The 14,257-nt window shown below is 34.1% G+C and overlaps 1 protein-coding gene across 1 annotated transcript in view; it reads right to left on the minus strand.

Annotated features, from left to right (window-relative positions):
* The window catches only part of Sema1a (semaphorin 1a), a 243,268-nt gene that overhangs the window by 58,244 nt on the left and 170,767 nt on the right, over positions 1 to 14,257 (minus strand). Inside the window, exon 4 of the mRNA XM_081973758.1 lies at positions 7,887 to 7,986. Within this exon, the coding sequence (XP_081829884.1) occupies positions 7,887 to 7,986 (100 nt within the window). The remainder of the gene's footprint in view (positions 1 to 7,886; positions 7,987 to 14,257) is intronic.

Below are 14,257 nucleotides of genomic sequence, written 5' to 3' on the forward strand. Positions count from 1 at the left end.
TTGTGTTTCTGTGTGGTTATTAGTTCATTGTTTTTTTTTAATATCACTTTAAGCAAAAAAACCCGTCTATCGGGAGTATTAATTTATATAAATATACAGGGTGTCCCATAACTATATGACAATCTCTCGGTAGCATTCAGGGAAGGTCAAAATAATACGATTTGATCATATAATTAATTTTTTTTAAAGTCACTCCTAAGGGAAATATCGAGCCCCAAAGAACTGCCTTCCAATTAACGTTTTTGGTCGTAACTTTTGAAACACTTTGTATATTGTAATGATTATTGGGTTTAATGTTTTATCGAAAGAGACCTTCTATTTGACATGAAAACCAGGTATCTCGCCTTCAAAAGGCCGGAACTAACTGGACCTAAGACACAATTTGCTTAAACTTTGACAGCTGTAAAGCTGCAAACGCCATTAATGGATACTCTTAACATTTTTATCAAAAAATTGTACTCTTCTCATATTTCGATAAAATAAACGGTTTTCGAGATAAATCGATTTTTCATTGAACTGCTTAAACCACAATGTACTTTTTTTACTTATTTACTTTTTTTTATTAACTTTTTTGCTCCACTTTAATTTTCCAAATCACAAATGACCATGTCTAAAATCCAACTGCTCTTTTCTATACTACAATTGACTAATCTGAAATACAAATTGCAATTTCGAAAATCAAAGTTATTATTCTAAAATTGAAAGTACCTTTTCTGAAATACAAGTGATATTTTTCAAATCCATCTTATGGTTTCTAAAATTCTACTGACGCTTTCTAAACTACATGTGTAAATGGTGTACAAAAACTTAATTATACAATATGCAGTCGGATTGCGAACGTTCGTCTCGAATCATGATTGTAAATGCTGTTTTGTGATACTCTGTAAACTTAACAATACAAGTCAAACACTAAAGAAAACGCTTTATGAAATATACTATCAAATATTTCACTTTTGTTACGAATCCGTATCACAAAAAAACATTTAAAATCACCATTCGATACCAATTCACTTCGAATCGAGCGTTTGCAATCCGACTAATGGTTTTATAACGTTGCTTATGTTATTTGTATGTGATTTAGTTCAGGCAGTTGTTCTATGACATTTTTGACATCATCTCATCACTCAAGAAAAATTATAATACAAATTAGTATTATCTGTACAGCTGGATTCATAGTTCTAATTCCGCAAGAAGGATTAAAAAGTAGCGGTGTCAATTCATAGTTCGACTTAAGTAAGAAGGAAATTACATAACCCCAATATCCTTAAAGTCTTATAAAACATAAAAATTTTATTTTCTCTTGTCGGATACCATTTTTATACGAAAAGAAAAGACATATTTGTTAAATGACATTCCAAAAACCCATGAATGAGGGTAAAGACCAGTCGTCTATGCCGGAAGCAGTAAGGAGCAAGGTAAGAAATGAAAATGATTCATTTCTTGCTGCTTACCGCTTGCGCTTATTTGTCCAACTATGAATTAGAGCGTTACAAGTATATTGTTTATTTTTACTTCAGCTTACTGATTACTTCTTACTTCTTACGGAATTACAACTATGATGGCTTAATACTGTTGATTGATGAACAAACTCTACTTTTACGTAAAACGTTGTTAGCTACAAAGCTAACTTGTAAGAGCGAAGATTATCGAATCTCGTGCGACCTAGATTCGTAGATGATCCCCAAAATCCAGCAAAATCTTTGTTGGAATGTTATGCAAATATGCGAGTACATCTTTTCGCTTCATTTACTCCCGGCACGGAACAAAATAAACCTGGATCTGAGCGACGTTCGCCCAAGAAGGGGAAATTCATTTGTCTGGATAAGATTAGACATTGAAGTGAAACTTGCATAGTTGCACAGTCCCGTGTCGTCTAGTTTAAGTTGAAGGCCCTGCCTTTAATCTAATTGGATGAACTTTATTGTTTGCGGAATGAGCCCGGGTCGCTTTTAACTTACTTCGCGTCGAAATGAAGCCCGAATTATTTGAATTAATGAAAATGTGTGAGGGGATTTGAATAATTCGTGTACTGCTTTGGGTTGATACGAGCAATTAGTGCCCATTGTCGTTAAGATTGAGATTTTTTAGTTTTTAAACTGCCCCATGAATTAAGCTAGTTTGTCTAAGTTTTATCCGAAATATCATAAACCGCCACGAAGTTTATTACGTATTTCCTAGGAGGCCGTCAACGCAAATTTATCAAGGAAACGACTTGCTGAACTTTGCAACTTTATAAGTGTACAGAACAATATAGCTAGCACCTGTCGAGAACAAATTGTTGTGCTCAGAACCAGGACTCGACTAGGAAAGTTTGTTCGACTATGGCTTTTGCCATAATTTATACGGTAACATTGTTATTCGACCTTTAGCAATAACTCACTTTTCTCGTTTTAATAATAAGTAAATAAACATAAATTATGGTGCACAAATGCAAACAAACATGGTTTTTTACCTTTTAAAAAACAAAGTGGAAACTGCACGGACACCGATAATCCGCCCAATATAAATTCAATCCATTTCGTGTTTTTATAAAATAAAAACGTATCGTAAAAATCGAAGACGTGGAAACCTTTCCGCACCGATGGTCAAAAGCCATTCGAAAGGGCCACAAGGAAACAATATCCGCCCCCTTTTTATTCGTTTTTAAGACGAGCATTGCAACGCCGGCGATTGTCTTTCCCTTTGTCCGTTTTGCTGGAATTCGTTACTCAAGTTTTACAAAAATCAAAAACTTGGTAATTCGATTGTATGTTTGATCTGAAGTTGAATAATACAAATTAACCAATAAATAGTTTACTTGATATACAAATAATTTGTTACTGATTATTTCCTTCCTATCAATTTTGACCAATCGCTATCAAGAATTAGTATAACAAATGTAAATTGTAAGTGGAAAAAAAACAACTGTCAACTTAGCTGTCAGCAGTTTTTCCGGAAAAAAATTCGAAAAAATTGCACACTCCTCACAGCAACATAAAGAATAGTGTTACCCTTTCTAGCTTGAAAGTTATTGTTCTTATTAATTATTGTTCTTATTAATTATTGTTCTTATTGTTTTAATTAAAATAAAATGTTTATTTAATTCAGGAAATAATCTTATCAAATATCCCTCGTGCATCTAATTTTTCTTGTGGAAAAATTGGAATACTCGTTCGTCTAAGTAATTTGTTTTAACAAATTACTTAGAAACTCGTTTTTCCGAATTTTTCCGGAAAAATTAAATGCACTAGGGATATTACCCCCGACAATTCCACTCATGTACAAAAAATGCCATATATACGTCATCAAAACACGGTTTGCTATCGGCTAATAAGGAAGGAAGCGAGTTTGCTAGCGGATAAAAAAATCGGATAAATTTTGCTGTTGATTTCATGGTTTCCACGGATTTTCACTATACTTCTATTGTTGCAATGTCTCACCTTGAGATTTTTGCTGGCACTGTCAATTTTGATTTTTGTTCGTTTGTTTTGGTTATGGCTCGCTTCGGATAGAGTTCTACTGCAGAAAATCAAGAGAACCAAAAAAATGTATTTCTGCCAGTACAAGACAGTAGCAGTCTTATTATATTATTGATTATATTCATGGAATTGTCTTATCAAATACCATTCGAGCTCAGATTTTGAACAGGATAATTTTTCCGCTTGTCTTCTCATACTTTCTTTATGGTACAAAACTCGACCTCTTTGGCAAAATCACTCGAGCTGCGCTCTCGTGATTTAGTTACAGCAGGTCTCGTGCTGTTACACCAAAAAGAAAGTGTTCTAAGACAAGCACAAAAATTATCCGGCTAAATCTGAGCTCTTGTGGTATTGCCCCCGAATATTTCCCTCATGTGTTAAATGTCCCATATGAGCAGTGCATTTTCACCAGAATGACAGCGATAATTGCATTCTAAAGTGATAATTGCATTTCGATAATTGCACTGTACGTATCTATAACGACTGCATTGTTGTAGAGCCTATTGCTAGTATACTAATTGTTGTCTTTGCGCAGTTTTTTTACTTTTTATAACCAAACAATGTCAAACACGATGTCAACAATAAATTAATGAACGGTTTGGAACTTGTTCATTGAGCTCCATTGAGCAATGTATAGTTGCAGCAAAACCAAAACATTTTCTTTATTCGGGAAATATTCTCCAAAATTACATTCGTGCCTTAAAAATGACCTGATAATTCTGCGTTCAAACTTGTTATCTTTGCAAACTGCATTCGGTCATTTTCATATTTTTTTCTAAAAAAGCCCTCCACCTTCCGTGTCGGGCTCTTTCGCCCAAAAAAATATGAAAATAAACTCATGCAGTTAAGAGATAACAAGTTTTCATGCAAAATTATCGGTAATTTTTATGCACTTGTGCAATTACCCCCGACAATTCCACTCATGTACAAAAAATGCCATTTATACGTCATCAAAACACGGTTTGCTATCGGCTAATAAGGAAGGAAGAGAGTTTGCTAGCGGATAAAAAAATCGGATAAATTTTGCTGTTGATTTCATGGTTTCCACGGATTTTCACTATACTTCTATTGTTGCAATGTCTCACCTTGAGATTTTTGCGGGCACTGTCAATTTTGATTTTTGTTCGTTTTGTTTTGGTTATGGCTCGCTTCGGATAGAGTTCTACTGCAGAAAATCAAAAGAACCAGAAAAATGTATTTCTGCCAGTACAAGGCAGTCCCAGTCTTCAATATGGAAACAATTTAGTCAGTTTTGTGAAGAAAGGCAGTTCGAACTGGAGACACAGGAATCAGTAGACGATATTGCACTTATACTCATGGATTGGGGATTTAATATGAAAAAAAAAACGGCGATGATTATAAGGAGTACGTAGTAAAAACCATATGGAATACAACAGCAAAACTTCTGCAAATGAGATATCTAGAAAGGTACCGTGTTACTTTTAATCCTTTTACTGATCCTGGTTTCAAAAAGTCTCGCGACGCACGTGATTCTAAACGAAAGAAGCTGCAAAGTGACTACACTAAATGTAAAGAAAGTTCTGTCGCATTAACTAAGAGTGAAATCGACAAAATGGCGTTAATATGGAATGAAGACACCAATAGGCCTATTAAAAATATTTTACCATGTTGTCGCATACGAGCTAGCACGGCGCGGAGGCGAAGCTGCTAATTGTAGTAAGTGTTTTATTTCAAGGAGGAAAGGTTTAATAATGGAGACTTGACTGGCCGCATCGAGTACAATTCAGTGTTTTCAAAAACTTGTCAAGGTGGCTCAAAACAATGTTGCGACAGTAAATGGTTAGTAAAGAACAAAGAAAATCCTTCTATTTGTCCAGTAAGATTATTTTACAAAATTTTATCACACAGAGAAAATCATATTTTAAGTGACAGATTCTTCTTAACTCCAAATCCGTTCTGGCAAAGTACCACGTCAAAAGGTTGGTACAAGAATGTTCCTATAGGAGTTAACAAAATACTCAAGTGGACAAAAACCTCCGCCGAAAAAATTGGTTTGGACATTAAAAGAAGAAAGATAACTAATCATTCTCACCGCTCTAGTGCGGTGTCAAATTTAGCAAAGGCCGGTGTTAGTGAACAAAATTTAATCAAAATTACTGGGCACTCCTCAGCAAGTTCCATAAAACCTTATTTACAACTTCACACTGATCATCATTTAAACCTTGTATCCAGTCTCCGAGAGCATTCTGAAAACTTTGATGCACCTATACAACCATCATCGAAGAATCTATTTCAGTTACATCAACAATCAAGTGCTACAGTTACAAAAGAATCTACATCGATCCTAGAAAGTAGCCTTCAAGGTGAAAGTGCAAGAAAGAATTGTGTTTTTAATAATTGTTCTTTTTAATGTGTAGTGTTTTTATTTGTTTAAATACTCGTTTCTAATAAAATTGTTGTATTACCTTATATTTCAGAATTATATTCATGGAATTGTCGTATCAAATACCATTCAAGCTCAGATTTTGAACAGGATAATTTTTGTCTTCTCATACTTTCTTTATGGTACAAAACTCGACCTATTTGACAATTAGTTACAACAGGTCTCGTGCAGTTACACCAAAAAGAAAGTGTTCTAAGTCAAGCACAAAAATTATCCGGCTAAATCTGAGCTCTTATGGTATTGCCCCCGATCATTATTTTAGTTACCAGAAATTGAATTGAACGCTGGGTTTTATCGTTTGTACTTAAACATACTGTATGAGATAAACACATTTTCATTAATAAAAGTTTGATTCAAGATAATGAGTGGTAACAAAATAGTAATTTTCACTAGCGTCTAACAGGGTTTCATTTGAATATACGACCGAATGTCTACCTAACTAGCAATCGTATTTGTTCAGTTCCAGACAAAGTAAATGAAGCGCAAAGATGTAGGGATATGTTTGCATGGAAATTCAGTGCAAATCTCCACGTTGATTTTCCATGAGGTATTGTCTCCCATGTTAAGCTGCGCAAATATTTGCCAGTCATTCTCTCTCTATGCCTTTCTGATTCTTGCTACTCGAATTGCATAATTTGGTGGGATACGACTCACGTTTATCCTAATACACGCAACTAGAAACTAGTTCTGACCAGTCGCTGACAAGGTAATAAATTCATGACTGACCCAAAACTGCAAAACGGCTGCAACAGCGCACAAGTATTATAGGAATTGGCACAAGTTCGCTTGAAACGTAATTGAATGCCGGTGATTACAGAATGATGTGAGGCAGTGTAATCACGCCGAAACGACCTGTCTCAAATTTGCACCACTCGGTCTAACATCAAGTAATTTCGATTCGCTCATCAGTGTCCTGCCAACTTCTCTTCGATCCCTAAAGTTGTAACTGTTTGTATTGAACTAATCTGTGACTCCCTTCATTGAAAATTAGTCCAAGCTTCTGAAATTTAATTTTACTTAATCCATTTTTCGATATTTCCAGATATCGATGCGAAAATTGCATCAAAGTGGTTTCTAACCGTCTGAGATTCTCATCCAATCCGTCTGAAATATTAGAAAATAAATAACAAATAGAAGAACGAATTTCCGAGTCGATCTTGTCCGTTTTGCTCCGGCATAAGCCAATCGTCGGGTCTCGAATCCCTTTTTGATCATCGCCACGTTAAAGTCGATTTACGGCAGACGTCCAGAGAATTCTTAATACCTTCTGTCATCTTTTTTGATAACCGGACAATTTTATTGAGTTTAACTACAGCTGGTCCGATTGTACAACGTACAACTTCGTGATATGCCTTTTTCAACAATACGTATGGGCAGAACGTGTCACAATAAAAAGATAATACTAATAAATAATCTTTCTCTTGTGGTGTTGTGCCCGCAAATTAGGTAGACAAGTTCTGGCCAATGATACGTGGTCATTGTCGTTTCTGCAAGCCGAATTCAATCCTAATTGGGAAACTTCCAAAGTGCATTCGGATTAATTATAGTAAACGACAGTTAGGGACTTCGACATGTTACGGCTTCTACAAATAAGCATAACTCGTTTGGAGGAATTAATTTTAGTCAGACCTAGTTTCGGTTTCTGGTTTTATTACTCTCGGTTGTTTGAGCATGATTTCATAAAGGGTCAAATATCTGCTTTGGACCGCTAGCCTGCCGTTTGACTCGTAATCCTGTGTACCAATTTCTGACTTGGAAATAAAACAAGTTGACAAATCTACTGTTTGTAGGTATGAATTTATGAATAATCACGAGTTTATGAGCAGCATGATATTTTAAATTTTCGTGCTGATATGCACAACTGTTTCTTATAGCTTTGAGGAAATATCCCACTGTAGAATAGAGATCATATATTTTTCAGATACAATTGGGAAATCTTGATTTCCATGATGTATGAAATAATAAACTTTTTTTTTAAATTACCTGTAACTAACTAGAATCTATAAACATTGCTGATAACTTACCTTCCACCAACAAGAAGGAATTCTCCGTCTTTCAGAATCAGTCGGAAGTAGTCTGTGTGCGTGTTGTTGCCCGAAAATCGGTGTACATCGTCGTCAATTCCTGTAAACAAAAACGAAATTCCATAAGATATTATTAAGTTAAGTCTATTAGATGGATGCCTGTTTAATAAATAGTGCTGTGTGTGTGTATTAAGGGTCTTTTTTTACTACTTTTTGAAATTCTATATCTCGGTAACATGAAGAGCTAGAGAGGCCAGTTTTGCCTCATCTTGTAGTATTTTTTATCCTCTTTCTAACGGTGTTTTAGCAAAATCTATAAGAGTTCAAATAAAAAAGTTACAATCATTCAAAAATTTAAAAAATTTCATTTTTGCAAAAGTGCAATTTTGGCAATTTTTATTTTTGCTCCAGGATGGTTCCAATGCACAGCAAAGGGCATATTTATACCAAACGACCTTAAATTAGGTGAAATAAGTACAAAAAAAGCACTTTAAAATTTTTCATTTTTCAAATAAATTGAAAGAATGGGGGATATTAAGGGTCTTTTTTTACTACTTTTTGAAATTGAATATCTCGGTAACATGAAGAGCTAGAGAGGCCAGTTTTGCCTCATTTTGTAGTATTTTTTATCCTCTTTTAACGGTTTGGATGTATGGAACTAATGAAGTATACACGTTGCTCTAAATTATTAGAAATTTATTTTTTCATGTGATTTCAAGTTTAGAATTAGGACCTCAAACTTTTAAAATATCTTAAAACTTTAAATTACCTTACTTGGCTTGGTAGGCCTGCCCTACAAATTAATAAACTAAAACAAAATCTTTTTCCTACGCGGTAAAGTGCACTTTTCCGCACTAATTTGAGTGCGGGAAGGACTACCTTTCCGCAGTGCAAGATTAATTTTCAATAAATGTATAATAAACCTGGAATTTTGATATGTGTAGAGTGAAAATACCCATGTGCACCAACCTTTTTATGTTCAAGCAAAGAAAAAATGAGTGCGGAAAGTAACTTTACAGCCATTCAACTGCTTGCCCGAACTCCGCTTTGCATCGTTCGGGCAACTGCAGTCTCGTGCGGTAAAGTACCACTTTCCGCACTTGATAGGCGAATAACTATTTTAGCTTGCACTTTTAAAAGTTGATCAATTGAAGTGTTTTGACAATTGACATGTGTGTGTAGTTATTAATGAAGAAAATTAACAAATCCAGTCAAGTTTTTCTGCCGTAAATTAATACATTCTGCCACTAAAACCAAAGGAGCTGATATCAGATGCAAACTTTTAAACAAGAACTGATGGAGCTATATAAACTTGTTGACCTCTGGCTCCAATATTCCTGAACCAAACCGAAAATATATTAATAATAAACATCAGAGCATGTGCATGCACCGGCTCCAATTTTCCGTGAAAAATCCTATTACGACGTTAAGCTGGCTCTTCCCTAGAACGTTTTCCAATATTTCGTCGTTCCTTAAAGGGATTTATAGGAATTTCCTCAGATAAAAACCGGCTAATGCATTTTTTCTTCGTGCCGAAATATTTCCTTACAATGTGACACTATAGTTCACAGTGATTAATGAGCTGTGATCGCGGCAAAAAGTGCGGAATTGTGAAACGAAACAATTCGCGTTATTGAGAGAACATCGTGGGGGGAACTTGCTTTAAAACTTAAATTGAACCTGTGCCGTTGATGGATTATGTTTTATATTCAGCCGAAAGGTTGCGGTTTTTCTTTTCCTTCCTCCCTGTTTTATGTCTACATTTTGTTATTATTGGTAAACATTTCTTTGTATCTTTGTACTCCGAGCAAACAAAGATAAAAAGCATTTCAGTTTTTTTGATACTGTCGAAAACAACATTAACCTACAAATTTATAATAACCGGATTATAATCACATAATGCTGGAAAAGAGTTACTGATTATTTAATTTCCCACACTATCTCTGAATTACTTCGCTTTCAAACTAGAAGAGTTTTATAATTCCACGTATCTTCCAAGTCAACAATTTGAAATAAAATATCATTTTCTAATCTGCGGAAATTAAAACGTTTTTTTTTTTCAGAAACGGAAATTGCACCTCGAGGAAAACCGTCCTAAGCGAGAATTATTCAACAAGAAAATTGTTTTGCGTTGTGTCTCCTTTAATTTTAAGAAGCCTGGACTCGAAATGATTGACATAAAATTAATATTTTACGGCTTTCAGAAATAAGCCATAAAATAAACCTTTTTACTTTTCATAAAGAGAAAGCAACTTGCTGAAAATTTCCTTAATATTCCAGTTATTTCCAAATATTCTATAAATTTTATATTTTGTCCACAACCACTGAATTACGTTGTTCTACCTAAGTTCTGTCAAAACTGTCGAATGGAACAATCTTAATGGTGTAAAGTAAAAACCCAAATCGATCAAACGGGTCATGTCCAATTTAAAATTCGGAGCGAATTTTAACGAAGGAACGTTCCATACAACCCGAATTGTTTCGGGCGCAGTTCCGATATTTTTTGCCATCATCGTCGGTCATTAATCAAACCCATCTCCGCGTCACATTGCCTGGAGGATCCTGTGTGCGGTTTAGCCGGAAAAAAGCCGAATGCCGTTAACTTTGTTGGCTTTATATAACAAAATGCCTATAAATCCCTTAAGAAGATTGAGTATCGATTGAGGATAAGAATGAATAAAAATGCACTTCGACGCCGGATAGTTTTTGAAGGGTAATTAGTCAAAGATAAGCCTTACTACAAAATGGTAGTTAGAGAATGATCTTAGGTATTTTTACTTAATTGGACAAAAGTTCGAATTAAAAAGCACTAAAAATTATTTTCTCTAAAAAAGCATACAAACCTTTAAAAAAGCACAAGCACAAGTCTTTCAGAGATGCAAAAAAGGTTCTAGAAGAATTTTAGACTGTTTTGAAAACTTTCAATTCATTTTCATTATTTTTAACTACTTAAAGAGCATTTGGAAGGTTTTTGGATAGTTTAAAGAGCACATTCAAGGTTCTGGAATGCTTTAGAGGCATTTGGAAATTCTTAAACGGCTCTAGAATTTTTTAGAAGCTTTTAGACTGATTTGATATCTTTTAGGAGCTTCTAGACTAGTTGAAGAGCATTTGGAATCTTTTAGACTGCTCTAAAAGCTTTTGGAAGCTTCTGATTGCTTTGAAAGGCTTCCGACTGTTTTAGAAGCATTTTGGCGGTTCAGTAGTGTTTTGAAATCTTTTTACAGTACTTTAGGAGCATTGAAGGTTCTGGACTGCATTTGAAACCTTGTAGATGGTTCCAGAAACTTTTGGAAGTTGTTAAACTGCTCTAAAAGCATAAGGTAACTTTTAGACTGTTTTTAGAGCTTCTAGATTGTTCAAAAAGCATTTGGCAGGCTTTCGACTGCTTTAGAAGCATTTTGGAGTTTTTGTAGTATTTTAAAATCTCTTTTTAGACTACTTTAAGAACATTGGGAAGGTTTATGGATAGTTCAAAAGCATTGAAAGTTTTGGACTGCTCGAACATTTGAAAACGGGGTGGTTCTACCAACTTATGGAAGCTTTTAATCTGCTCTAAAAGCATACGGAAACTTTTAGACTGCCTTGAATTTTTTTTAGAGCGTCTAGACTAATTGAAGATCATTTGGACGCCTTTAGAGTGTTCTAAAAGCTTTTGGAAGCTTCCAGACTGTTTTGTAGGGCTTTCGAAACTTTTTAGACTAGTTTAGGAGTATTTGAAAAGTCTTTGAACAGTTTAAAGAGCATTGAAGGATCTGGACTGCTTTTGAGGCATTGTAGATGGTTCTAGAAACTTCTGGAATCTGTTAAACTGCTCTAGAAGAAAATCTTTTGAGAGCTTCTATAGATAAGTTGAAAAGCATTTGGGAGGTTTTAGACTGTTCTAAAAGCTTGTAGAAGCTTCTAGACTGTTTTGTAAGCTTTTGCAAGCTTCTATAGTGTTTTGGAATGTTTTTACATTTTTTACTACTTCGGAGTATTTGGAAATTATTTGGTCAGTTTAAATTTGAAAACTGATACTTACCTACCCATTTTGCAACAGATAATTGGTATGGTTTTGTCTCTCAGAAGCCTTCAATATCTCAATATAGCTATTGCAATTGTAAATTAACCTATACGAAATAAAACCATACAAAAAATAACAGCAAAAACGCACAAAATAAAAAAAAAACGAACATGACTAAAATAACTGACAGACTCATACAACTACAAACCAAGTGGAAAAATAACCCAAACAACTTGACAATTGTAAATCCACTATGCATAACCAGACAGACTAGACAATCCCGTTATCTTTTCCCCGCTCTCACCCTGTTAGAACATTTTAATTAGAACTTTTTTTTTTTTCTCAATGTATAATTTGTATATATTAATTAGAAATAAGATTACCTGTACATATTAAAAAAACATGTATACATAGGCAGAAAGACCGTAATGGTCGATAGCCGTTTTTTCTTGGAAATAAAGATTGTTTATATATATATATAAAAAAAAAAATAAAAAAAAACATGAAAAAAATCTGTCAAATGGCGTGTTTTTGAGTAAATTGTTCACATTAGATGTCAAAGTTTGGTTGCTTTTATTATTTATAAAAAGCAAAATTCTTAGAAATCCAGACTCTAGACATAAGTTAGAGCCAAACTATAGTGTGTTTTCAGTGTTTTTAATTGTGAATTTTTGTTGTCAGATTTAATACAAGAGTCGAAATAGGACCTCGTTGCTATTAATCTACATTTTCAGTGTGGCATTAAGCAAAGACGCAGTTGTTAGCATTAATATCGGCACGAAAGAAATTTATAATTTGTTTTTGCGACAGGCGCTGTACTCAGATCCGAGTGCGATACGAATTTATCATTCGCTTCTCGCGTTCCCGTTGAATCCCGTAATTGGTTTAGTGTCCTCGAAGAATGACAGATATTTATAGGAACACAACGGGGCGGCGGCGACTTATTCGCGATAATGCCTCGAGATTTCCGTGCTAGAAAAGAGAAGGAGTGACAGAGGTGAAGGGGGAGGACACGAGTAAAAATTAATTTGAAACGACGACAAAAACAGGTGACATTTAATCCTGACTGCTGTGATTTGAATGAAATATTCCTGTACCTCATTCGATCTTGTGAAGTGAAATTTGTATCATTAATCAAACGTAAATTAAAATAACATATTTTAATGAAAACTTTTTTAGAGCTATTACTGTTTTAGTTTAGATACTTTTCATAAAAGCAAAAAACATGACAACTGATCGCTAAAAAATCCAATTTTCTATATTAGCACCTAAATCCGTTAGGACAGACAGCTTATCGGCAAAAACGAAACTTAATCAAAAACGCATCGCAGTTCGTTAACAAAGTTCAAAATTGAAAACTTTGTTTGACGCCAAACTTGTCTGCCGCTGCGCGAAATTTGAACCACAAAATTTATTACCATTTTGTCGACAAGTTTGAACTGGTTTTACATGTGTTAAATTGAAAATGCGATTTAGAGTTGCCTAAGTGAAAATTATAAAAAAGTGAAACAAAATTTCACGTTTTCAAATATTTTTCTTAATTTTCCATCCACCTGAATTGTTAAATATCTTGTTCGTTTTAACTCCTGAACTGTATTTGTTAGATTTATAATTAGTAATTATACAGGGTGTTCCACGACGAAAGACATCGATTTGTATTGGAAAAAGTATAAATAGGAGAGTTTTGAAAATTTGGCAAGATGTGTGGGCATGCCCAATCTAACTAAAATATTTTCAAGATGGTTGCATTTCCGTTTATACCGGAAGTCGATCACAACTTTCTTATTTTAAATAGAACACCCTATATATTATTACATATTTGGATTCCTCACAAAATTCTGATCAACTTTTGTGTACAATGCCCTATGCCTATCTCTAGCCGTTTTCGAAATATTTGATGTTTTTTCAAAAAAGTGAAGTTGTAACGCTCAACATATTTTTGTACTCTGTCAAAACCGTATTTCATTTTACAATGAAACTTTGGGTTATTGTAAATAAAGGATCGTTTTATTAAACTGAGGGTGCGTAATGACTTATTTGTATACAGGGTCGTCAAAAAAAAATTATAAACCTGCCACTAAAAAAAATGAAAAATTTCAGGTTTTTTAAATAGAAACCCACATTTTTTATGACGGAATCATTTTGAGCATTAAAAATTACTATACGTTTCAATTTACTTGCCTATACCTAAATCCAACCCATTTCGTTTTATTTGAGAATAAACATTTTTTATTATTAAAACTCCAGATTTCTTGAAAATTTCTCTCTCTAATTACGTGTGGATTTATGTCACATCAGTAGTGTGAATTATGTCTATTGAACATTCCATTTTTAGTGAATTTGGCATCGTCGCTCTAAATAATAT

This window comes from Ips typographus, linkage group LG2 (assembly GCF_016097725.1).
Source record: "Ips typographus isolate SLU linkage group LG2, UJ_Ityp_2.0, whole genome shotgun sequence".
NCBI lineage: Eukaryota > Metazoa > Arthropoda > Insecta > Coleoptera > Curculionidae > Ips > Ips typographus.